The 26643-nt window shown below is 48.9% G+C and overlaps 1 protein-coding gene across 18 annotated transcripts in view; it reads right to left on the reverse strand.

Moving 5' to 3' along the window:
• The window catches only part of PNPLA6 (patatin like domain 6, lysophospholipase), a 69787-nt gene that overhangs the window by 35087 nt on the left and 8057 nt on the right, over positions 1–26643 (reverse strand). For 13 of the 18 annotated variants that reach the window (XM_084835613.1, XM_084835607.1, XM_084835610.1 and 10 more), the window contains exons 1-14: positions 25443–25546; positions 12712–12793; positions 11962–12030; positions 8605–8692; positions 8402–8484; positions 7940–8034; positions 6808–6948; positions 3649–3808; positions 3320–3400; positions 2678–2806; positions 2105–2185; positions 1516–1666; positions 406–489; positions 197–303 (exon numbers count right to left, since the gene is read on the reverse strand). In XM_084835613.1, coding sequence (XP_084691739.1) covers positions 197–303; positions 406–489; positions 1516–1666; positions 2105–2185; positions 2678–2806; positions 3320–3400; positions 3649–3808; positions 6808–6948; positions 7940–8034; positions 8402–8484; positions 8605–8692; positions 11962–12030; positions 12712–12793; positions 25443–25459 — 1368 coding nt within the window. In that variant the 5' untranslated portion in view covers positions 25460–25546. Of the gene's footprint in view, positions 1–196; positions 304–405; positions 490–1515; positions 1667–2104; positions 2186–2677; positions 2807–3319; positions 3401–3648; positions 3809–4146; positions 4227–6807; positions 6949–7939; positions 8035–8401; positions 8485–8604; positions 8693–11961; positions 12031–12711; positions 12794–25442; positions 25547–25850; positions 25925–26643 lie in introns of those variants that run through there. The other 5 variants (XM_084835606.1, XM_084835602.1, XM_084835612.1 and 2 more) reach the window with 3 other exon arrangements.

Consider the following 26643-nt stretch of genomic DNA (forward strand, 5'->3'; position numbering starts at 1 on the left):
AGCAGTCTCCACCCAAGCAGGGCAACCAACTTCTAGCCCAGCAAAGGTCATTTCATGGAGGGCCTGTGCCCAAAGGCCCAGCACAAACACCTCCCCTGGCAGCCTGCCTCCCTCCCTCCCTCCCTCGCTCCAGGCCAGCAGGATCAGCCCAGGGGCACTGGCAGAGCAGAGCATCCCATTCGTGGCGGAGACCTACCCGGGCAAAGCCAGCCAGTGAGACAGAACTGTCTTCCTGAAGGGACACGGAGATGCGGCCACGTTCGTAGGCCATGTCAAAGTCCGAGCGGGGCCCCTTCTGGGTCCCTGCATGAGAAAAGATCGGTGAGATGGAGCGCCCAGCCCACGGATGCTGCGCTGCCACAGGAAGGGCAAAGGTGCCAAGAGACGGGGGGGGGGGGGAGATACCTGAGATGTCCACTGGCATGGAGATGCAACGGCTCAAGCGTGGGGCGGCAGGTGACTCCAGCAAGCCTGGCTTCAGTGGGTCACCTGCAAGAATGGGAGGCTGTCACTCACCAGCCGCAGTAAACGCGTGGGCACCTGATCCCCTGCGTGTGTGAGGGGAAACCCACACCCCGAACCTTGCGCATTTCAAGGGCCACAGAACCACTCCCAGGGGAGGTTTATTTTATGTGTGTTTGACTGATGGCACTTTTAAACTGCCCAATAACCCAAGTTCACTGGGCAGTCCACAGTATATAAAAACATAAAATATGAACAATAAAATACATTTCTGCCCGTGCGTAACCAGATTAGACACCTACGACTTGCTAAGACCAAGAGTGTGCAGGGAGGGCGAAAAGGAGTCAGGGCAGAGAAAACAGAGTGAGGTGGCAGCCAGGACAAGGGGGACTGTTGGGCTCCAGTTCTGGTGTGCCCTGGACAGAGAGCTACAGTGAGACCCCTGGCCCACAGAGTCCCCGGCAGCAGCATCTGAGCCCCCAGCTCCAATAGTAAGGAGACCCTGCTGACGTGGAGTCAGATGTGCCCACTGCCTCAGGCATGGGAGCACCCGAGAGAAGCAGTTTCCCCTCTAGGAAGGAGCCCAGTGCTGTTGTCCAGGCCAAGATTGGCCTGAGGGCAAGCTCATCCCAGCCCAGGCACTGGTAATCCCTGTGCCTGGGGCAGGGGGTGGGCTTTTCTCCCCAGCCCTGATTGTGTCTCCAAGAACAGCCCTTATTCTCTTCCACAGGAATGAGTGGCTGCATCCACTCCCCAGGAAAGCTGTGGGACTCCCTTACAGCCTTCACCTCGCCCACAGCAGAGGCGAGAGGGCCAGCTGGGATGGGCACTCTCGTGAGCAGGCTGCCTGGAGCTGGGAGCATCTGACTGATCCTCAGCCCGTTCTGTCAAGGGGGATTCACAGGAGGCCTTGACAGAAGAGAGGAGACACAGGGGAGAAGGGGGGGGGCACTGAACAGCCTGCAGCTGGGGCCTAAGGAGTTCTACGCTCTTCAGAAGCAGAGAAGCCACCGCACTGACTTCCCATTGACAACCCAGCTAAGATGCACTTACCCTGGTCTCTCGGTGAAGCATCCAGCTGCCTTCCAGCACTATCCCTGGCATCCTCGACGGAGGAGGCGCTGATGACCCGCTTGCCGTGGCGGATGGGACTGGTGCGGGACGGGTGGCTCGACTGGGGGAAAAGCCGCAGGGGCTGCATCTCCTGGGGACAGGAAGCACGCTCATGACCATTGCACACCGAGGTGGGGAGCTTGGGGGGGGCGGGTGCCCGGCCATGCTTCTTGTGCTCTGAAATCCCATCCTCGCTATCCTTAAAGAACGAACCCAGCCTTCCCCAACCTGGAGTCCTCCAGATGTGTTGGACTGTAATGCCCATCGTCCCCAGCCAGCATAGCCATGGGAACTATGGGAGTTGCGGTCCAACACAGCTGGAGGGCACTAGGCTGAGGAAGGCTGCCCTACACCTTAATCAATGGTGAGGGGAACGCATTCTGCACATGCTCAGAGACCGCTGGCTGTTGCTTCCCACATTCTAGGGTTGAGTCCTAGCACTGAGAACAAGTTCCAGCCGGCAGAAGAGAGAGAGAGCGATTTTATCAAAGGTGGAACAGAGCAGGATAGGATGTGGCTGGTAACTCACATGGCTGAAAAGTTCATTGGTCAGGCCAAGGTAGTTGTGCAGGGCCAAGAAGGTGACTCTCTGCAGGCGCACCATGATGATCTGGAATTGGAGCAGCAGGTCAGAGGAGCGTCATCAGCAGGTTGAGGTCTGTGCGGCAGCAGGGAGGCAAGGCCCCCGGGAGGGGCAATGCCTGGCCCATGGTGGGGTACGAGCTACTTGGGTACTGTTGGAACCCAAGGAGGAGTGAAACCCCAGCAAAGGAAAGGCCCCTGCCGTTTCCACTGGGACCCTCCTCTTGCCCCCAGTGGGCTCACTGCAGCAGGTGCCACAACCCATGGAACAGGGGCTGGCCTTGCTCTCAGCCGCTCGTCGGATAGTGCAGTTTAGGACTCCTCAGCACGAAGGACACACACCGCCCTTGAGCAAGTCCCAGGCCAAAAGCAGTTCTCCATCTTTGACCAGGGCCAAGCCAATTCAAGTGTGAGCAGGAGAACACGGAAGGGGCGTGTGGGAGGTGCAGAAGGGGGAGAGGGAGAAGGAGAAAGGGCTTTCTGGAAACACAGGACCTGGGCAAGATCAGCCAGCGCTCACCTGCACCACCCGGACAAGGCTCTCGGGGTACTTCTCAAAGACAGCTGAGAAGGCCTCCACTGGCAGGCGCAGCACCGTGGAGTCCTCAGCCACTCGTGCAGACACTGTCCGGTATGGCCGCTGGTGACCCTGTTGGAAAGCCATCCGTGAAATCCAGGCCATCTACAGAGGCCCTTGATCCCTACAGACAGAATGCTGGCGTGTGTGTGAGTGGGGGGGGAGCGGAGGGCAGAGGCACTTACCCATCACAGCAGATGCCCCATTCCCAGAACGGCATGTGTGTGGCCATAGTTCAACCCCCCGCCATTCCACGGGGGCATCTTCCCAGACAACCAGCCCCTTCACTATGGTCAGAAGCCAACCACTCAAAAGAACCCACTTCCTTCTGCTCCAGCAGTTATGTGGCAGAGGCAGTGGTGGCCTGGCTGGTATTACCCCAGGGATGGGCCCCCCTGTTCAAGCCTCATCCAACGGGGCACGCCTGAGAAGGCAATAGCCAAGATGGGTGAAGGGGCAACAAGACCGTGGTGGGCTGGTTGGGTCAGGCTGCACCTGGTTAACAGCTGGGGAAGCTGGAATTCCTGAGGTGCTGGAGGAGAAAAGGGGCCAGGGCACCCAATCGCTTTGGGAGCAGGACCCTACCGTGATGACGTCCAGGATGCTGAGCAGACTGTGAACGCTGTCCCCTGGGAACACCTCCTTCACGAGGGTCTCTTTCCCATCCTGGATCACACACACCAACACTTGTGAGAAGCTAGCCATGGTCAGAGTCTGCCGCTGTGCCCTCCCCGCCCAGGCCTTCGAGCAGGCACACCATCGAGGTCTCTGCTGCAAGTCCCACTGAAGCACACGGGAGCTGCCAGTGGCCCTGCCCAGCCATGTCCGTTCCAGTCGCTCTTGCTGTGCGGGGATTGCCCTGCCCAGTGCAGCCTGGACAGCTGGGGCTGCCCTACTGAGCTCTCGCTCCTCACCTGCTCAGACAGGAAGAGCTCCAGCTTCCCATCTTGGACCACGTAAATGCTGGTGTCAGGCTGGCCTGGGCGAAAGACGTACTCGCCTTGCTGACACTGTTGGAAGGTCATGTGCTTGCACAGCTCCAGGAACAGGGGCTTCTCAAAGTGGCCCAGCACCCTGCAAGGGAGTGAGAGGGCACCATCACCACCACATCCCCGTCATGCCTGTCTGACGGCACCAACACACCCAAGATATGCCCTGCTTCACAGTGCCCAGCACGCTTCTGGGGGTGGGGGAGGAAGGGGTATTTCCTCTGGACGGGTCATAGGACAGCAGCAGGGGGACCACCAGATAGCTGGGCAGAGATTTCACATCATGTGCCGCCAGCATCTCTATTGGCCACCCCTTCATCAAAGGACAAATTCATTGCTCTGTATTGTTATAATCTGTTGCAGACAAGTTTGGGAACCATTTGATTGAAAGGCAGGATATAAATATTTAAAATAAACAAAAACCTGTTCTGCCGTCTTCACATTTCTGTGGTCTTCCTATCACGTTTTATTTAAATTGTTGTAGTGTTGCAGCATCTGTTAAAAGCTAGTAAAGGCATTACGAACAAAGCCTTTCAATTTTGCATAAAAACTATGCAAGTTCAATCATGATACAGATCCCAAATGTAGTCTACACCCAAGTTTTAACTAGACAGGGTCCCTAATGGGAGTACATTTGCATCCCTCCAGCCTTTTCCTGTCTCTTCCTCTCTGACATCCATTTAAACCAGGGAAATGAAGTCTGAGAAATATGTTTACTTTAACTGGGATATGCATATGAATGAAGCTGGCTCCCAAGATAATTAGCTTTAGTATCTACATAACCCTGGGAACCTGGCCAGTATTAGCTTAAGAAACCACAGGGATTGTGAAGTTGCTTCTCTAACCCAGGAGCAGGTGATCTTTAAAATACAGTGGAGGAGAAGAAGCCCTTTGAACTCTGATAGTTTAAGTCCTCCGACTGCGCAGAATGTCTGATGATATCGTGACTGCATAATGCTAAGCAAATATTGGATGCTTGCCCTATTAGCCAAGATCTCATCAGAGTCAGTTACATTCATGCATTCTTTCAGTTTATCACTCCTTCTATTTCCTCTTTTTCAGAGATGAAGGCTGTCACTTATGTAGCCAAAAGTAACACCACTCATGCACAAGAGGGAGATATCAGCAAGCTCAGGGAAATCCCAAGGTTTGTGGAAGCACAAAAAATATTTATGTGGGGGACATCCCACAAACAGCTCAATAAGGACTGAGTATGCTCAATTGCTATGGAATACTGACGGATTTTCTGGGGGAGTGGAATGGAAAACCAGAAGTGTGGGAGGAATTGAATGGAGTGTCTTGAACAGGAACACTCTGCAGTGCAACATTCTGTTGCAGTTTCCCCCTTTCCTCTAATTGTAGGTATGTCTGCTTAGTGATACATCGTTTTAAACTCTTTCAAAATATGCTTCTTTGGGAAATTCAGGCTCAGCCTAAAGTATAGCTTAATGGTACAGCACACAATTGGAAGCAAAAGTTCAGTCTCTGGCATCTCCAGGAAGGGCTGGGAAAGACACCTGCCTTAAAATCTAGGAGAACCACTTCCAATCAGCGTAGAGTACGGATGGGGAATGGGTGGCCCTCCAGATATTCATGGACTCCACTCCCATCAGCCCCAACCAGCACAGCCAATGGTATGGGATGATTGGAGTTGCTGTCAAACATCTGGAGAGCCACACGTTTCCCATCCCTGGTGTAGTCTATAGACAGTATTGAGCTAGATGAACCAACAGTCTTGGTCAGTATAAGGCAACTTCCTCCTATTTCCCTATGTAACCTCTGAAGTCCTGTTCTAAGAGCTGCTCTACTGTTCTTCCATGTTCCACAGCAGTAGTGGGGAGAATAGCTTGCTCTCAGCCAGGAATAGAGGGCTGCCTGGGCTTTTCTCACCGGACTCAGATCCCTAGGTGGCTTGCAGGTTCTGTGCCAGCCGATACATGAAATAAAATTGTAATATGGGGACAACTATGCCAGGGAATCTAAGGCTAGCTCTACAGTCCAAGTTTATTATTGTCTTAGTTGTGTTCACCCATTCCGGGGCAAAACTGGCTTTGGACAGCAGGACAGCTGGCACTCAGATCAGTGTATTTGGTGACACCCACTGCTCTTTTTAATATATCTGCACTCCCTTCCCCAGGCTGAAAGGAGCCATGCATTTATGTGAACAACTTTAAAATGTCTTGTGGCACCTCAAAGGCAAATAAATTTATTCTGGCAGAACCCTTTCATAGACTATAGCCCACTTCATGAGATGCAGGGTGTGTTACCGAGAATATCAGGTGTGTGTGTATGTATGTGTGTGTGTATATATATATATATATATATACACACACACACACACACACACACACACAATGAACAAGGTGGGGTTGAGGGGGAGAATTGTAAATATTCAGGTCAGAAGGAAGTGAAATGCAGAAACTACTGAGAATGACACTCACTGCCAGTACTTTATGTATTTAATTTCCTTCTGACCTCACTGTTTAAAATTCTACCCCCCCTTCAATCTGTACCTGAAATTCTCTATAATGCTCCATCTATCTGATGAAGCATCTGCCAGAATAAATCTGCTCATCTTTAATGTGCCACAAGACTTTTTGTTGTTTTTGCAGCAATAGTCTAACATGCCCTCCCCTTTGGAAACTTTAAAATGTTAGTTTTAAAACAATAATCAGTCACTGGATTCCCCAGAGGGTAGGAGAAAGGGGAAGAGAGGGAGGAGAAGCCACTGACAGCAGCCCCACAACCCCCTGTGGTACTCACGCTGCAGGAGTCTACACAGTGGGAAAAAATCTGCTAGTACTTTTAAGGGAACGTACCAAGCCATATCACAGATGAACAGTACCAGACTGGGAAACTGTCTCTCTCTAGCTGGAGGCGCCCATGCAAAGGCATTATCATCTTGCTTCCTGCATTCCCGAGAAGAGTTTGCATCCTGCAAACAAGGTCTAGTCTCCTTCGGAGAGCAGAGGAACACTTTGCTTTGTTCTTGTGCCAGCTGCTGCCAAGGCATGTCCTGCAGCTTCCATCCACTTCCATCCAGGCCCCAAACTGAGCTAATGTGAGCCTGCAGCACATACTCACCGCACATTCTTCAGCATGTAGAGCACCTCCGAAGGGAGGTGAGAGTTGGCCACATCAAACTCTGTGAGATCAGCCTCCAGGACAGAGGGAGGTGGCTCCTTCAGCTGAAGGGTTGGCAGCTCTTTCTTGATACGTAGGATCCTGAGCACAGGGAGAAACGGCTGAGATACCTTTGCAGACCGCAGGCAAGCCAACTTCCTTGCAAGGAAGGGGAGATGCCCAGACCCAAGAGGGACCACAAGCCACCTGTGCCTCCTTCTCCTCCCAAGCAAGGAAACAGGCAATAACCCAATCTTCCCTCCACGCTGGTTTGGGCTCTGTGAGAATTCACCAGCTTTACAGCAGTGGGGCAGGCTTATTTCCAAATAACACAGCTTATCTTTACGGCCTGAAAGCGGCACCCACTTCACACACACCCCTTGAACAGGTCCTCTATTTCATCTCCAAACTGCTAACCTCCCTTGACTGCCATAGGTCCACTATGGCTATTTCTGGGCAAGCAACGTGCAGGTTTTAAGACTTAAGGTACATAGTCTCTCTTTTTCAAATAAAGTTTGTAGCCGTCATTGTTGTAGAGAACATAGCAACAGAACTGGAATGGATTCAGAGGAATGTCCAAAGAACTGCCCAATGTGTGTGTGTATATATAAGTGTGTGTGTGTGTGTGTGTGTGACTGAGAGAGAGGGGCGGGGGAGGGGGAAGAGAGTTACATCTTTCAAACATTTAATAGCAAGAAGACAGAAGAATAATTACTTACTTTGACCACTGAGGACAGGGCAAGATATTTTTAAAACACTGGGAGTCAGGTAATCATTAACAAAGGTTTCCCAAAAGCAACTGTTGCTTCAGGAGGGAGGCTTCCTTGGAAGCTTTCAGGCATCTGCTGGGGATGGTTGAAATACAGGAGAGCCTGCCTCCTCCTCGGGACGAGACCTGGGTGACCACCAGCTCCTTTTCAATGCTCCCTTCCTGGGTGGGACTTTAGTGGCCTTAAGAGAACCTGTGTCCACTGCCGTGGGCTGTGGCTGCTCAGGCTCCCCAAAGTCCCAAGGTGCCCCTTGAATCTCTGACATGCCCAGACCCATGCCCCCACCCCCCCAAACACCACCTCCCTCTGGCTTGTCTGCTCACTTTTTGGCAATATTTAGCATCTTGAGTTTCTTCTTCATGCGTGGCCGAGAAGCAGAGATGGTGGTGTCTACAAGGGAGGATGTGGACTGAGAAACCTGCCAAGAGAGCGGACGTGGTAAGTTGAAGGAGGATGTCAGAGGAAAGAGGAAACGGTTCTCCCCTTTGGTAGGTAACTTGGAAGCCATATGACAAATACCAGCAGGGTGGGCCGACACTTGTCCAGGCAGACACAGATCCTCAACAGCCCTTGACCTGTCCAGGATATTTCCAGGAACAAGCAAAACCGTCAGAGTCATGCTGCCCAATCCAGACTCTATGGAGCCCAAGCCAGCTTCATGATGCACAGACTCTGTCCACTGAGACACTGCATTATGCACAGTGCCTTGCTGAACCAATTAATTGCAAAGACGTCCCAGCATACCAGCTCCATGCCCACCCTCTGGACCCTGGGCTTCCTGTCACCTTGCGCATGATCTTCCGCCCATAGAACAACACTTTGTCCCGCTTGCGAAATCGATACTTGGGTTGCTCCTCGGCCTGAACCTCTGCAGGGAAGGTAGAAAGGAGGTGACAAGATCAGGGAGCCAGGAGGCCAAGGCCAACCCCACCTAAGACAAGAAACTCCATCCCACCCCACTCTTCCCTCAGCCAAAAGGGAAACTTACTCTGAAGGCGAAACTGGCGGATCAACACCAGGATCAATGCAGCAACAAGCAGCACAGAAAGCCCGACTCCTATCACAACACCCAACACCTGTCGGGAAGAGTGAGAGCCCAATTGGTGCATGGCCCACAGCCTGCTGGAAGGCTCTGGCCAGTCGTTTGCTTTTCTGGAGGAGATGTGCTGGGCAGTTCCATCCCTCTGTACAGAGACACCACTCTGGAGCGATGCACAGCAGATTCCAAGCTTGAAGAGGCAGCTGTCAGGAGAGGCAGCTGAACCTGGCACTTAGGCAGGAGATTTATACACCACTTGTGAAAGGAGGGAAGGACAGGATGACCAGCCAGGCCTGCAAGAAGCCCTTTGAACACAGGTAGGCTAAAGCAGGAATGCTTCCAGGCATGGCCCTCTGCAGCTTAGCCCAACCTGGTGCCCTCCAGACGTGTTGGGACTGCAACTCCCATCATTGCCCATGCTGTCTGAGAATGGAGATAGTTGCAGTCCCAACGCATCTGGAGGGTGCCAGGTTGGGAAAGGCTGGCCTATCCTTTGGTCTGAGCAAGAAGGGGACAGAGTTTTTTCCCTAGCACTGGCCAGAGCCAAGCCTGACGGCAGCACACGATGCAGAGACTGGGCACAAGGAGGGGAGTCCATCAGCCACAGCGCCTCCCTGGGCAGGACTGGCTTGACATTCCTGGGGGTCCCAAGGTCTGATTCCAGTTGCTGTGGAGTTCCCACCTCAGTCTCCCACCCAGTCAGCTGCACCATGGGGCGGGACAGTGGGGAAGCTGAGCTCATCAGCAACTGGAACTTGAGCTGATCTCAGCACAAGAAACAAACTAAGAACCACCTAAATTGGGACATCAGTGCAAGATCAAACCACAGCTTGCACAGGGCAATCCAGCATGCATTCCCTTGCTTGGGTGGAGAGACAACGTGTGCATCTCCCCAGTACTGCTGCCAAGCTGGCACAGAAGTAAGTGAAAGCTGTTCTTGCTTTCCTGAGACCAGGTGGCATCCTTCTCTTCTGAACTCTTATTTCTGCTAGGCCAGCCTTTACCCAAATTGGCACCCTCCAGGTGTTTTTGGACTACAACTCCCATCTTCCCCAACCACTGACCATGCTGCCTGTTTGGGAATTGTGGTCCACAACATCTGGAGGGCACCAGGCTCGGGGCAGTGGTGCTAGGCTCTTCAAAGCTTCATCCCACTTGCCAGGCCAGAGTTTGCACATGCTCAGCCAGAAGCACATGTAAGAGGGCCATGACATGCCCGCAAAGGGACCTAAGAACCAGGGCAGATGGAAGGGGTAGGCAGGACTAGGCTTGTTTGGGGGGCAGGCCAGGACAGCGCAGAGAAGCCAAATCCTGGCTGCACAAGCCTTGGGGTGGAAGGGGGAGGTGAGCTGGGAGCGTAGAGGATTAACTTCCAAAGTGGCCAAAGGTGAAGAAGGGAGGGGCCTCTTGATGTTTCTGAGTTTCCTAATAGCTTAAGGATGCTGCCAGGCAGGCAGGCAGGCAGACAGGCAGGCGCCCCGCCCCACCCTGCCCGAGCCAGGGCAGCAGGCAGGAAGTGCTTTCTGAGGGAAAAGGTCTTCAGGCCACCAGGTGGGAAGCACCACGAGGGACAGCCGGGAAGAACTTTAAGGAGAAAGTTCACGAAGGGACAAAACTGCTGTCGGGGGTGGCCACAGACAATGCGGGCAGCCCTCCCCCCAGTTAAGAACTTGTAAGCTTTACTGCAGGGTGGGGAAGAATCTGCCACGGGGTGCCCATTTTGACAGCATATAATGCACGCCAGTTCTCGTGCCAAGGAAATGAAGGTGGAGCACAGGTATACGTGGAATGTGCAGGATAAGTAGGTTTTAGCATTTGAGATCACCTTTTTTAATGTCCACTTGTCCCTGAGAACCAGCATAAGTTGGGTTTAGGAAGCCACATGGACTGCGAGCTCACTAGTACAACCCCTTTATGCTGCCTTTAAAAACGAACGGTGGGATAAGGGTTTTGTGGCTAAAAGGGGATAACACTGATCTCTGACTAGGTGAGTCTGCTTTCTCTGATGCAGCTTGTAAATGCAACTAAACAAAATTTTGGAGTTTGTCTTAGCAGCCAATATCTAGCTGAGGTGTACTTAGTGCATGTGTGGATACTGTTATTTTTCCTCTAAATAAGAAGTGTACAGCCTGTTTCTGATGGGGTTGCACCCATCCACCCCACTTTAAGAATCAGGTTCCTAGCTTGGGAACCCTCCTTAAGCCTGTGGTGTTCTTGGATGTTCAGACCACGCTGGGAGCCAGGAGCAATTTTTACAAGCTTCAGCAACGACCTTCTCTGCACAAAACAGACCTGGCCACAGACATTCATGCCCTGGTGACTCCCAGATCAGATTATCCTCATGCACGCTGTGTGGAGTGGCCCCTGAATAGTGCTAAGAAACGGCGATTAGTCCAAAACGTAGCTGGAGCATGCTGCATGGGCAATACACCTCCAAAACTGTGTCATCTTCAGTGGCTTCCAGGGGATTTCAGGGCCCACTTCAAATTGCTGGTTTAACCTTTAAACTGTCTGAGGCCAGGATAGTTTGATCCTCTCCTACACTGTGAGTTTGCTGTGGACACCAGTTGCCATTTGAAATATTTGTAAAAGCGTTTTAGCAAACCTGAGCCACTTCGTACTTCAACAATTATGGAGTCTATTCCACTGTGTTTAACTTCCAGAGTGGCCAGTCTAAAAATAAAAACAAAACAAAACTTCCAAGTTTTAAACTTCCTAATTTTAGCAAGACTGACCTATTTATGCAGGCTTTTGAGTCTTTAAGTGTACATGCGGCTTAAGTGTGTTTAACTGGGCTTTTCCTGCTGCTGTTTCAGAGGTGATTTAACTGTCATAGCCTGATGTTGTTAGGATTTTTATCGGTTGCTTTTCTATTTGACTTTGATTTGTTTTAAAGGTTAGTTTTATTGTCAGCTGCTTTGCAGACACTCGCATAGAAAAACAGGATAGAAATGTATTAAATAAAAATTAAAGCTGAATCTAGCCAGCAGGAGCCATGGGAATTTTGCTCAGATCTGGCTGTGTTTGATCATGCCCCAGAATCCACTTTCAAAAGGATCAGGGAAAGAAACACCTTTTCCCAGCATTCCACAGCCCATTCCCCAATACAGTGTCCCCTCCAAAGCTTTTCACCCATGCAAAGAGGCGCTTGTTCTTGCCAGCAGAACAGTGTAAAGCATTATAGCCTTTCTAGCATCTGGGAGAGGAAGCTGTTTCCCGCTGCTGTGCCGTGCGGGCAGCAGCCAACACATCTCTACCCAAGCAAGGCCCGCTGAAGCTTTTGCCCTCCCCTCCCTCCCCCCTCACCATGCTGGTCTGGAGCTGGTCCTCCACAAAGAGCTTCATGTTGGAAAGAACAGCTGTCAGGGTCGCATCCTGCAGTGGAAGAGAATGCAGCAGGCATTGAGGGACAGGAGCAGGACCAGAGAACTCAGAAACAAAGGATGCCAAGGAAGGAAAATAGATGCGAGTGCTTCATTGTGCAGCATTGTGTCTAGGCCAGCCTTCCCCATCCTGCTGCTGGCCATATGTGTTAGACTACAACCCCCACCATCCCCAGCAAGCATGGGCACTGCTGGCCAGGGATGATGGGATCTGTAGTCCCACACATCTGGAGGACACCAGGATGGGGAAGGCTGATCTAGGCCATATCGTGCCAGGCACTCCATTAAATTTCAAGCAGCCGTTCCTGAGTTTCCATTCAATTCATGCACAAAGCTTCCTTCTGACAGCAACCAGATCCCATTAATTCCCAAGGCCTTAAATAAAAAGAGGACAGCCAATCAATTCATTTTGTAGAGACATGAAGAAAGCCCAGAAATGAATGTCTAGACATGAAACTGGGCTCTACAGTCACAGGTGGACAGCCAAGCAAGGCACACATCAGTGAGGGCAACACCACTGGGTGCACACATCAGTGGGGCCTCCACTGGAGCAGGTCTGTGGAGTGGGAGGAATAGAGAAGCACAGCAGGAGGGCTGGATACTCAGCTAGCAGAAAGCAGGGCAGCCCTAGCCATTTATGGCTGACAGCGGGTGAGCAGCAGGGTGCCGGTACCTCTTGCTCCTCCCGAGGCTCTGATTCACTCTGCCCCATGGCGGCTATCGACTTCGTTTCCAGGCCCAGTCCATTAAGGACCCTGCAGGGAAAAGAGAAATTCATATAGCACCACTCCAGGACTACATCAAACATATGTTTTAAATATAATTGTGCTTAAAATATGGTGTATGCGAAGAGAAAACTCCCTGGAAAAGACCCTGATGCTGGGAAAGACTGAAGGCAAAAGGAGAAGGGGACGGCAGAGGATGAGATGGCTAGATAGCATCACCGATGCAATGAATATGAACTTGAGCACGCTCCGGGAGAGAGCGCAGGACAGGAAGGCCTGGCGTGCTATGGTCCATGGGGTCACGAAGAGTCGGACACGACTGAACGACTGAACAACAACAACAACAAAAATATGGTGTAGTTAAGAGGTGAGGAACTGAGGTGGGCTAGTCAGCTAGGAGGAGGATGCTCATATTTTCTTTTTTTCCCCATGCATGGTGAAGGGCTCTTGAGTTTGGGGCAGGTACCACTCTGGTTCCCCAGGGAGTAAAAGCTTGAGCAGAGTTAATTCATGCCTCAGAGCAGGTGGAGTCAGGGTCCTGATGCCTGGTGCAGGGAAAGCAGAAGCACCAGGGCTCCTGCTGCAGGGCTCACTTAACGCCCGGACTCCAGGTGCGGAAGGGCCACAAAACACCAGCCTCTCTCCTCAGTTCCCCACATTTGTCACCAGGATTCTGGCAAAACCTGGCTTACTTCGCGCCGCAGCCCATTCACTCGTGCTCGGCTCCTGCCACTAGCGCAACCAGCTAAACCATCCAGAACACTTCAGCACTTGTCTGAACCTGGGATCATGGCTTGTTGCTCTCTTTATAAGCCAGGATCGTAAACCAGAGTTTGTTCTTAGCTTATGAACCTTGATTTTGAGGGGAGAAATGAGCCAGGATCCTGGGTTCAGACAAGACACTAAACAAATGATTTCTGATTTGTTTAGCTACTCACGCTAGCAAAAGGAGACAAGTGGGAGCAAAGGGGTTGTGTGCAGTAGCACGCAGTTCATGCTTGGCTAAGTCAGGATTCGCTGGGAGGCAAGATCCACCACCTTTATACACCTGTAGACTGGGACCTTCTAAGAGAGGAATACAGCTTCCATCTCCGTCTCCAAGTCTGTAACATTCCAGAGGGCTAGGATGGGCTATATACGTAAATAATCAAATCTAGTTCTTTGGTTGGGCGATGCCTGGTTTCATAGCTGCCACCATTTGACAGAGAAAGACAAGTACTATTTTTCTAAATTAAGAGAAGAAGTGTTTCTCATGATCTGCTGGCAGACCTTGCCAAAGATGTTCTGAAAGAAAAAAAATATTTGTTCCTTTATGGAACACTGTCCAGGATTCCTCACTCTCAAACCAGCCAACAGGTGTGAGAGTACAGAGCAAATGAACTTTGCCAGGAGGCAGGTTGCAGTGGCACCTGGGCTAACACATCAGGAGCTGGAGGGGGAGGGTCAGCCAAAAAGCCTCCTGCAGTCCAATTCCCCAAATTATGGGGATGTGGAGGCCAGGGTGGCGGCGGGGACGGCGATGATGCCTCGTAGAGACTGAGGGAGCACCAAAAGTGAGGCCTGGAGAAGGTGAAGGGAGCTAGGGTGACAGGCAACTCCCTTCCTGCCCATTCTGAGACATTCCCAGAGGAGGGAGACTTGGGAAGAGATGAGAGACGTGGGAACCCCTTTTCAGATTTCACCCACCACCACCATCTACACCTTTTAAACGGTCGAAGAACTGTCAGACCAAGTTCAAATGATGCATCCAACCCTGTGCCACTCAGAATTCCTAAGCATGGCAGGGAAATTCCAGTACTAGATTGAATACACACCAGCAACCTGTAGGCACAGCGGGAAAACAGGGGCTGGGCCTGTGAGACAAGCACAAGAGGTTGGGCATTCCCCATAAAGCCCCATTCCTGCAACAGGCTCCCTGGAAAACACCACTGTTCGGGGGCAGGGGTGGGCAGAATACCCATTGCACTCAGCTGACTCAGAAGCAGTAGGCCATCAGTCCCATCTGCCCACACTGCCTTGTCTTAACTGCAGCTCTCAGACCACACCCGGTGCCCTCACTCTCACCCTGCATCCGGGCTTCTAGAGCTCAGGGACAGCGGGAGGCCAGGATGTTCATGGTGTAAGAAAGTGAGCAGGGGAATTATACACACACCTGAAAGGGGTGAGTGGGAGAGGAGGCAAGCATTGTTCTGGGCCAGCTTGGCCCAGACTAGCCAAGCTGGCTAGCAGACTTGTACTGGCCTCTCCACCTGTGATCAGGGCAGCCACCTATGAGGCCCTTGCAACAATGGTGATCTGAGCACCAACAGTAGCAGGGGCTCTAGTCTCCGTGCTGGTGGCGGCGGTGTGTCTTGATGGGAGCAGCCTCAGAAGCAGTGCATCAGTCTCAGCTAGTTCACCAAGTTCCCTGCCCTGCCCGTGTGCGTGTGCATGAATGCATCTGTCTTAAGATGGAGTGGCTGAAGTATTAATAAGTCCAAATCATACACTACCATAGTGGCATGAGAGCTGTTGCCATGTGGTCCAGTCTCACAACCTGATACCCCTCCAGATGTGTTAGACTACAATTTCCCAGCATTCTCAGCCAGCAGGCTCAACACGTCTGGAGGGCGCCAAGTTGGGGAAGGCTGGTCTAGTTGGAGGAGAAAATCAGTGGGTAAACGAGAGAAAATATTTATTATAATCCAACGTGTCTTAGATCCTAGAATGAATATATAAAGAAATTTTGCTATAATACTTAAAGATACTTGTAATAATACATTACATTAGCCATATCAATTTATAAAAATATTTGAACAGCTTTCCTAAATGTTGGGTTCTGGTTGGGTCAGATTAATATTGTGATTTGGTCCCACAAGGTCTTACCAGGACTCCAGGGCATTTAGATAAGGCCCAGGAAAGGTGGAGGACAACCGTTCTGGATACTGAACTAGACTTATACAAGAGAGGCTGTGGTTGTTTTGATGACCATGCCAGAGGAGAGAGCTTTTGCCATCCACCATCTAGGCCAGCCTCCTAATTTCTATGGAGGCTTCTGCATGGATCTGTTTGATAAATTTTTGGCTTAAACTGCTTTTTCCCCTATAGGATTGGCCCCACTGACCCTAATAGATGCTTTCCAGTCAACATGGAGAAGGCAGTTGAATGAGAAATTACTGATATATGAGTTTACAAGAGTTTAATAGTGCTTAAACTATTAAACAATGAACATGGGATATAGAATTAAAGAATTATTTAAGCTTTGTTACAAAGCTTAAATAATTTATTATTTAAGCCTTCTCTGAGAGTAAAGTACTTGTGCCTGCGAATTACCTGCCTAATCCAACAATCCCCAAATTTAGAAAAGCATTTACATTTGCTTGATTTAATGTTTTACCATCTATGCTTTTAGAGGGAAGATATCAGAAGATATATGACCCTGTGATGGAGGGGAAGTGAAACTCTTGGGCATGTTTTATTACATTGTGCTTTCTATTGAGAAATTTGCTACATTTTGATTACACCTATTTTACAAAAAAATGCCAGGCAGATCAAATGAATTTTATCTTTCTGTTCTTCTTTCTGATCTGGATCCTCAGATTGCAGATAAAGTGGCCAGGTTCTGTGCAGCTGCTAGTGCTTGCCACAGACTCTTGATGAAATAGTATAATTCCAACTGGCTAACCCTTTAGTCTTTTGGAGTTTCTGTATAATTACGTATGCTGAGTGTAAATATTTTATGTGCTGATCTATGATCCTATTAAAATCTGTCTGTCTGTCTGTCTATCTATCTAGGCCAGCTGGTTCTTCATCCTGTTCCTTCAACACCTAAAATTGGGAAACATCCTTGCCTCTCCCTACAGGCCTTTATTGCCTCCTAGGTCAGAGGCTGACTCTAGGTAAGGAAATATAAATGGTTTTAAGCAGCCTTCTCCAACCTGGTGCCCTCTGGATGTTTTGGAACAACTCCTATTGACCACTGCCCATATTGGCTGGGGCTGATGGGAGCTGCAGTCCAAAAACATCTGGAGGACAACACATTGAGGGAGACTGGTTTTGAGATTGAGGTGTTTTTAAAAAAATAATTATGAAACTGTTCTGAATGGTCTTTTACAGGGAGATGCTATGGATAACAATGTACTATTGAGGTTTTTTAAAATACTTTGCTGTGAACCACTTTGAGTGTAGTATACACCAAAAGCAGTATATAAATAAAGTGACTATAACTATCTGTTGTACCCACTCTTTGCCATGCCTTTGATTGACTTTACAGATTGGCTCATCTCTCAGTCTCAGTATTATGGCTTGGCTCAATCTGTTTCGTTATCTTCTATTAGGGATGGTGCTGGCACCCAATTCAGTCCAAGAATCCGGCGGAACCACCCCTGCCCGCATCCCCAAGCCCCACTTGCCGAGCCCTGCCCCATTCAGCGAATGGCCTGCACTCACCCTGGTGGCCTCATTGAGCTTCACGGTCGCCATTTTTTGAGAAATAAAATGGCGATCGCAAAATTGCGCATATTTGCGCACATGTGAAAATGTGCATTTTGTGAATGCGCATATCCACGTATGTGTAAAAATGTGCATTTTTCAAAAATACACATTTTTGCACACACGCAAATATGCACCTTCACAAAAATGTGCATTTCACACACGAGACTATGCACATTTTGCAAAATGTGTATTTTCGCGCAATACAAAGACATGCCCATTTTTGCAATTGCCATTTTATTTTTAGAAAATATGGCAACGGCGGAGCTCAATGAGGCTGCCTGGGTGAGTGCAGACTGCTCGCCAAGCATGGGAGGGGCTTGAATGTGGTCTGGGGACTGGCAAGCAGTGGCAGGGGCTGGGCGGGTGTCCAGAGAACCCGGGTGGGGATGAGTTCACACATCCCTATCTGCTATGCTTTGAATTCTCTGCAATAGATCTTCTGATTGTCCTTGGGACAAATTCAGACTCAGTGTACCCCATCTGTAAAATGGGTAAATGTTTTCTAGAACAGAAGTCTATGTCTTACCTGTGCAATCTATAGCTCGGCTCACCAGTTTGAGTTATCTGCTCTGCATGCACTTTTCTTCTCAGCTTGAAGGACTGCTAGGTTGATCTGTGGTGGCCTGAGAACATGGGTGGATGGGTATTGCTTGGTGGAAGGGGCCTTATGATTACATGTGATAGCTGCACAGCTAAGCTGGACAGAGCATTTCCATGTGGCCCCACGCCTTCCCCACTGCGCTCTTCTCCAAGTCACCGTTTTGTGAAGGGTTCAACACTCTGAAACCTAGGTTTTCTTGGACAAAACCAACTACTTCGATCCTTTCCAAATTGGCTTGTGGCCTGGATTTGGAAATGAAACTGCTTTTGCCAGCCTTGGTAGATGACCTTCAGTGGGGGACAGAGTGCAATCCTGTGGATTCTCCTGGACCTCTCCACAAATTTTGATACCAGCAACTATGGTATCCTTCTGGACCATTTCTCCAGGATGGGACTGGCATGTACCATTTAGAAGTGGCTTCAGTCCTGTCCAGAGGGTAGACTCCAGAAGGTGGTGCTGAGAGACCCTTGCTCCTCTCCACAGCGTTTGACTTATGGCAGCCGTGGGGAACCTTCAGCCCACAGATGTTTTCAATCTGACCCATGGAGGGTTGGGCTCTCTCCATGGGCCCCTCCCCTCCTCAAGCCCCCTCACTTGGAGGCACTGAGGACTTGGAGAGGAAGCAGGGGAGAGGAATCCCCATGTCATGTCCAATCTGTGCTTGGAGATAAGGATTTTCCCCTGTGCACTGCTCATCCTCAGGATGAGAGATATCATGGGGATTCCTCTGGGGGAGGCACTGCACCCAGCTCAGCTGGCACTTGCAGGATATGAGGCATGGGAAGGAGGCGTCCAACTCAGCCAGTGCTTCCTGCAAATGCTGGTCGAGTCCCTCCTGGCATGCAGAAAGAGACACAGGGCTCTATGCTTCTTTCTGTCCTGGGAAAGGAAAAGTGGGTGGAGATGGATGATGTTATGGGAAGGGAAGGGGCCTGCCCCCTTGATGTCATCTGGCCTGCTGATTTAGTCTGGGGAGGGGGCAATCCAGCCCTCAGACTAAGAAGAGAGGTTGCCTGCCCCTGGCTTAAGGAATGCTGCAAGGATCCATTTTATCTCCCATGCTTTTCAATCTCTACACAAAACTGCTTGGAGAGACCATCTGAGATTTGGTCTAGGATGTCATCAGCATACAGATGGTAGATGTTGTGAACAGTCTAGTAGTTGCCTCAGATTGGATGAGGGTAAACAAACAAATCCAGACAAAATGAAGGGTTTTGATGATCCTGGGCTAGGTATTCAACCTCTTCTGAACTAGGTTGCACTGCCCCAGAAGCAACAGACTCACAGTTTGGGCATTCCTCTGGATCTAGAACTTAGATGCTGAGGAAGCAGCAGTGTCCAGAAGTGCTTGTAACCAGCTTCATCTTGTATGCCGACTGAATCCTTTTGGGGACAAAGCACAGAATCACAGAACAGTAGGGTTGGAAGGGGCCTATAAGACCGAGTCCAACCCCCTGCTCAATGCAGGGATCTAAGTCAAAGCATCCTTGACAGACAGCTGTCCAGCTTCATCTTGAATGCCTCCAGTGTGGGAGAGCCCACTACCTCCCTAGGGAATTGGTTCCATTACCGTATTGCTCTAACAGTCAGGAAGTTTTTCCTGATGTTCAGCCGGAATCTGGCTTCCTGTCACTTGAGCACATTATTCTGTGTCCTGCACTCTGGGATGATGGAGAAGAGATCCTGGCCTTCCTCTCTGTGAAAACCTTTCAAGTACTTGAAGAGCACTATCATATCTGCCCTCAATCTTCTCTTCTCAAGGCTAAACATGCCCAGTTCTTTCAGTCTCTCTTCATAGGGCTTTGTTTCCAGTCCCCTGAACATCTTTGTTGCCCTCCTCTGAACCCTCTCCAGGTTGTCTGCATCCTTCTTAAAGTGTGGTGCCCAGAATTGGACACAGTACTCCAGATGAGGCCTAACCAGTGCTGAGTAGAGGGCAACTAGTACTTCCTGGGATTTGGAAGCTATACTTTGTGAATGCAGCCCAAAATAGCATTTTCCTTGTTTGCAGCTACATCACATTGTTGGCTCATATTCAGCTTGTGATTGACAACAATTCCAAGATCCTTTTCGCTTGTAGTGTTGTTGAGCCACGTATCCCCCATCTTGTAACTGTGCATTTGATTTCTTTTTCCTAGGTACAGAACTTGGCATTTATCCCTATTAAATGTCATTCTGTTGTTTTCTGCCCAGCGCTCCAGTCTATCCAGATCACTTTGAATTTTGTTTCTGTCTTCCAGGGTATTAGCTATCCTGCCCAATTTTGTGTCATCTGCAAATTTGGTAAGCATTCCCTGCACCTCCTGCTCCAAGTCATTCATGAAAATGTTGAAGAGCACTGGGCCCAGGTCTAAGCCCTGCAGTACCCCGCTCGTTACCTCTCCCCAGTTTGAGAAGGTCCCATTGATAGCATTCCTTGAGTCCGATTCTGTAGCCAACTGTGGATCCCCCTGATAGTTGTTTCATCTAGCCCACTTTGAGCTAGTTTGCTCATCAGGAGATCATGGGGCACTTTGTCGAAAGCTTTGCTGAAGTCGAGGTATATGATGTCCACAGCATTCCCACAGTCCACAAGGGAGGTAACCTGATCAAAAAATGAGATCAGATTCGTCTGGCAGGATTTGTTCTTGACAAATCCATGTTGGCTTCGAGTAATCACTGCATTGTTTTCAAGGTGCTTCCAGATGGATTGCTTTATCATCTGCTCCAGAATTTTCCCAGGGATTGATGTCAGACTGTCTGGTCTGCAGTTCCCAGGTTCCCCCTTTTTGGTCTTTCTGAAGATAGGGACAACACTAGCCCTCCTCCAGTCATCTGGCGCTTCACCCATCCTCCATGATTGCTCAAAGAGAATAGACAGTGGTTCTGAGAGTTCTTCTGCCAGTTCCTTTATTAGTCTACGATGCAGTTCATCTGGTTCTGGAGATTTGAACTCCTAACAGAAGCAGATGAGATTAAGAAGACGGGGAAAGAATACACAGAAGAACTATACAGGAAAGATCTTAATGTCCCTGATAGCCATCATAGTGCAGTCAATGAACTTGAGCCGGACATCCTAGAGAGTGAAGTCAAGTGGGCCTTAGGAAGCATTACTAACAACAAAGCTAGCGGAGATGACAGTATTCCAGCTGAGCTATTTAAAATCCTAAAAAATGATGCTGTTAAAGTGATGCACTCAAAAGGCCAACAAATTTGGAACACTCAACAGTGGCCACAAGACTGGAAAACGTCAGTTTACATTCCAATTCCAACGAAGGGCAATGCCAAAGAGTGTTCAAACTACCATACAATTGTGCTCATTTCACATGCCAACAAGGTTCTGCTCAACATCCTACAAGCTAGGCTTCAGCAGCATGCGAACAGAGAACTACCGGAAGTATAAGCTGGGTTTCGAAGAGGCAGAAGAACTAGAGATCAAATCGCCAACATTCGCTGGATCCTGGAGAAAGCAAGAGAATTCCAGAAAAACGTATATTTCTGCTTCATTGACTACGCTAAAGCCTTTGATTGTGTGGATCACAAAAAACTCTGGCAAATTCTTAAAGAGATGGGAGTACCAGACCACCTTACCTGTCTCCTGAGAAACTTGTACGAGGGTCAAGAAGCAACAGTAAGAACCGGACATGGAACAACCGATTGGTTCAAAATTGGGAAAGGAGTACGACAAGGCTGTATATTGTCGCCCTGCTTATTTAACTTATATGCAGAGTACATCATGAAAAATGCCGGGTTGGATGAATCACAGGTCAGAATTAAGATTGCCAGGAGAATTATCAACAACCTCAGATACGCAGACAATACCACCCTAATGGCAGAAAGCGAAGAGGATCTAAAGAGCCTCTTGTTGAGGGTAAAGGGGAGAGTGCAAAAGCTGGTTTGAAACTCAACATTAAAAAAACTAAGATCATGGCATCTGGCCCCATCACTTCCTGGCATATAGAAGGGGAAGAAATGGAAGCAGTGACAGATTTTATTTTCTTGGGCTCCACGATCACCGCAGATAGTGACTGCAGCCATGAAATTAAAAGACGCTTGCTCCTTGGGAGGAAAGCTATGGCAAACCTAGACAGCACAGTAAGAAGCAGAGACATCACCTTGCCGACAAAGGTTCGTATAATCAAAGCTATGCTTTTCCCAGCAGTTACGTATGGCTGTGAGAGCTGGACTATAAGGAAGGCTGAGCGCCGAAGAATTGATGCCTTCGAACTGTGGTGCTGGAGAAGACTCTTACACGAGTCCCCTGGACTGCAAGGAGGTCAAATCAGTCAATCCTAAAGGAAATCAACCCTGAGTGCTCCTTGGAAGGACAGATACTGAAGCTCAAATATTTTGGCCACCTAATGCGAAGAGAAAACTCACTGGAAAAGACCCTGATGCTGGGAAAGATTGAAGGCAAAAGGAGAAGGGGACGGCAGAGGACGAGATGGCTAGATAGCATCACCGATGCAATGAATATGAACTTGAGCACACTCCGGGAGAGAGCGGAGGACAGGAAGGCCTGGCGTGCTATGGTCCATGGGGTCACGAAGAGTCAGACACGACTTAACAACTGAACAACAAAGTAATTAAGGGTTTCTTGACCATATGCCCATCAATCTCAAGCTGCAATCCTGCCCCTTCAGCCTGTATTTTGCCTTTGCCAGGGGGCTCATAGACCCTCTTTTGGGAGAAGACTGAGCCGAAGTAGGAAACTGAGCACCTCTTCCTTTTCCTTATCATCTTTTATCATTTTGCAATCGTCATTTAACAGATGAACCACCATTTCTTTCCTCTGTCTTTTACTATGCAGATATCTGAAGAAAGCCTTTTTGTTGCTTTTAGCATCCCTCGCTAACCTCAGCTCGTTCTCAGCTTTAGCCTTCCTGACGCCATCCCTGCAATTCCGTGCTACCTGCCTGTACTCTTCCTTTGTTGCTTGGCCTTCTTTCCACTTCCTATATGTGTCCTTTTTTGTTTTCAGGTCATCTCTAAGCTTTTTGTGAAGCTACATTGGCTTCTTCTGCTGTGTTCCGCCTTTTTTCTTGTTGAAATTGTTTGTAACTGTGCCTTTAGAATTTCCTTTTTTAAAAACTCCCACCCAAACTTGGACTCCTTTTCTCATCAGAGTCACTTGCCATGGGACCTTACTTATTATTGTTCTGTGTTGATTAAAATTGGCTTTCCTAAAATCCAGGGTACGTGTTTAGCTACACTTGGCGTTTGCTTCCTTTAGAACCAAGAACTCAAGTATAACATGGTCACTTTCTCCCAGAGTTCCCGTAACTGCTACTTTATCCACTAAGTCATCTCTGTTGGTTAGGATCAAGTCAAGGATAGCCGATCCTCTAGTTCCTTCCTCTACTTTCTGTAGGAGGAAATTATCAAGCAACACAAGTCAGGAATCTCTTGGAGGGGGCATGTTTTGCAGAATTTATCTCTCAACAAATATCGGGGAAATTGAAGTCCCCCATTACTACTACATCATGCTTCCTTGAAACATTGGCTATTTGCTTTTCAAAAGTTTCATCCTCGTCTTCTCCTTGATTGGGTGACTGGTAGTAGACTCCGACCACCAGGTTCCCTTTATTCTTTGCTCCATTTATTTTAACCCAGATGCTCTTGAAGGGGCTACCAAGCTCATCCTCCTGTGTTTCTGTGCAGAGATATGTATTTTTAACATATAGTGCAACTCCATCTCCCTTTCTGTTCCTCCTCTTCTTTTTGAACAAGTTACAACCTTCAATTGCTGTATTCCAGTCATGGGAGTCATCCCACCAAGTTTCAGTTACACCTATCAAGTCATAATTTCCCTCCTGTATTAAGAATTCAAGTTCGTTCTGTTTGTTTCCCATACTCTGGGCATTAGTGTATAGACATCGAAGACCATGCGCTTTATAGTCTGGCTTTCTTCCTACATGTTATTGGGCGCTGTTAGAGCTGTTCTCTCCGTTGTGGTGCATGAGCCTTCATCCATTGTTACCCCCAACTTTACATCTCCCTCCCCTATAGGATTCAGTTTAAAGCCCTCCTGATGAAGTTCTTCATGCTGTGGCCAAACACATTCTTCCTAGCCTTTGTGAGGTGCAACCCATCCCTTGCCCACAGTCCATCTTCCAGGAAGTATAGCCCGTGGTCCCAGAATCCAAATCCCAGAATCCGGTACCACCTTCATAGCCAGTCATTCATCCGGAGTATTTTTCTTTCCCTTTCTATCCCTCTTCTAACTACTGGAAGGATGGATGAGAAAACTATCTGGGCCCCAAAGTTCTTGAGTTTCCTTCCCAAAGCTTCAAAGTCTGACGTGATTTCTTCGTAGCTCCGTTTGGCGGTATCATTTGTTCCCATATGGATGAGAAGAAGGGGATACCTGTCAGTGGGCTTTATGAGTGAGATGGCATACCTGGTGAGTCTATGGGTCTTTGTGATATACTTGGGTTTCGATCCCATGCAGCAAGGAGTCTCCCACTACTACTACTCTTCTCTTCTTGTTGTTGTAGGCCTTGGTTTCATCGCCTCTGCTTGACTGACCTTCAGCCTCTTGCTCACAGACCCGGCCTCATGCACCTGTCACTTCCAAGTTAGTGGATTGTCATGGGCTTTACATGAGGATGCTCTGGGAGACAATCTGGAAACTTCAACAGGCCCTGAATGTTGCTGTGAAGGTTCTAACAGGAGCTGCCAATGTATGCCACATATCACACCAATCCACCACCAGTTACTTCTGTGCTGAATTCAAAGTCCTGGCTTTCACCTTCAAAATCCTAACTGGTTTCAGACCAGGATATTTCCCTTTTTAAAAGCTGCCTGGGACTTTTGTTCCACCTCAGAAGCCCTCTTGAGCCCTGCCATTGTGGGTATCGAGGAAGAGGGCCTTTTCAACTGTGGTGCCCAGGATTTGGAACGGCCTCCTGACATAAAGTATGGTTGGCCCCTTCTCTGCCTGCTTTCAGATGGGCAGTGGAGATAAATGTATTTAAGCCACCCTTGTTAGAACCATGATTTTATCTCCTGCTGTTTTAAAGTGCCATTTTAATTGCTGTTCAATTCTGTTTAATTTGTATTATTTTATGTAAGCCACCTTAAGTATTTGGGGGGGGGGGAAAGGCAGGGTATACATGAATAATAATTGGTGGATCCTGGAGCTCTAGTTAAAATAAAGAAGTTGCTCCTGCAAGACTGAAGTCTGCTCATCCCTGCTCTAAGGAGTGAGAAGCCACAGGTTACCTATTTAATAGGTACAGTTACAGCACCATATTTCAAAATCAACTTCACCAGCCAACCTCTACCCATACCCAGCAGGTAGGGTCAGCTATTTCCATGCCTAATGAGAGGCTTTCAAAACAGGTGCAGGGATGGGGATAGTGAGCTACGATTATGGCAGGCAAACTCTACCCACACATCCTGGGAAGGACAGGACACTCCACATAATGCAACCTACACAGGCACAAAGACAGGATTAGATGGCCAGGACTGCACAGTGAGAAGAAATGATCTACTGATCCAAGGAAACCTGGAATGGAGACATATCTAGAATGTGTCTCCCCTAGCACTCACACCCTGCTCTCCCACTGAGCCTCCACTCTCGGAATTCTGTGGACACACACACACACACACACACGTGCTTACCTGTGGTGTGGACACATGACAAATACTGGTACACAGCAAAGCTGCCAACCTACAAGCACAGCTACTCAGTCAGCTCCATTGACAACAATGCGTGAGTCCTTAAAGGAATGTGCCCCACAGTGAAGTTGAACCTTCATTCACAGCCCATACTTCCCTTCCGTTATCACCAGGCCAGCTTGCAGAAGTCCAAATGCAAGAACAGTGTCTTGCTGTCCTTCCTGTAAGTTTCACAATTGCAGGCGCCTGAGTTGCAGTTGCCCAGGGATGAAGCAAATGCTTCACCGCCAGGGATTGCAGCATCTGCAGCCTGCCCCTGCTCCCAAGGAACCCAGAAACCCCCTTTCCTACCCAGGGTCAACCTTAGGCAGAGGCCAGAAGGCACAAAGAAGATGGACAGAAGTTGCTTACCACTCCGGAAGAACAGCAGTGCCAGCCTCGAGCAGGAAAAAGACACAAGAATTGCTGAGGGTTAAACCAAGTTGCTAAGATGAGACAACAGAAAAATAACTGTAGCAGCTGGAGCCCTAAACAGAGATTTCATACATAACCTAACATCTGCTGGACCATCAAGGCACAAATACAAAACGTCACTACACCACGCATCACCAAATGGGAGACAATTACCTTTTGTAGTGAAGGGGCCACCTACAAGCCTTAAACATGTCCTAAGAAACATGACCAATTTACTTAATGAATTAAAACTCCTTAAGCTTCCCTTAAAGCATTTGTTGTGAATTGCACAACACATGCATGGAAGATAAAATAACAAGTTAATTGCTACATTTCCTGATTACTCTCCATTTATAAAGCAAATACTAATCAGACTCAACGCTGAGGCAACCAGTACTATTTAGGCTACAATCCTATGCACACTTACCTAGGAGCAAACTCCCTTGAATGTAGCGGGGCTTAGTTCCAGATAAACGTGTTGAGGATCGCACTGTTAGTCAGGTATATATACTATAAACTATTATAATAAAGTAATACTGCAGTATTGAACAGGAGGCATTATACTAGTGGTATAAATTGGTATAGTTAACTTCTGTTGAACACACAGATCCCTATGCCGGCTAGAGTGCAGAGAAGTTGTTTCTCCATCTTCTTGGATCCTCTGGTGAGTACAGAGATGCACTGCAAGAATTCAGTTTGAACTGAAATAAGGCATTGTGCATGCCCACTACTCCTGATTCCAACCACAAGG

Source organism: Heloderma suspectum, chromosome 2 (genome assembly GCF_057233095.1).
Source record: "Heloderma suspectum isolate Gila_16-S chromosome 2, 16-S_ref, whole genome shotgun sequence".
NCBI lineage: Eukaryota > Metazoa > Chordata > Lepidosauria > Squamata > Helodermatidae > Heloderma > Heloderma suspectum.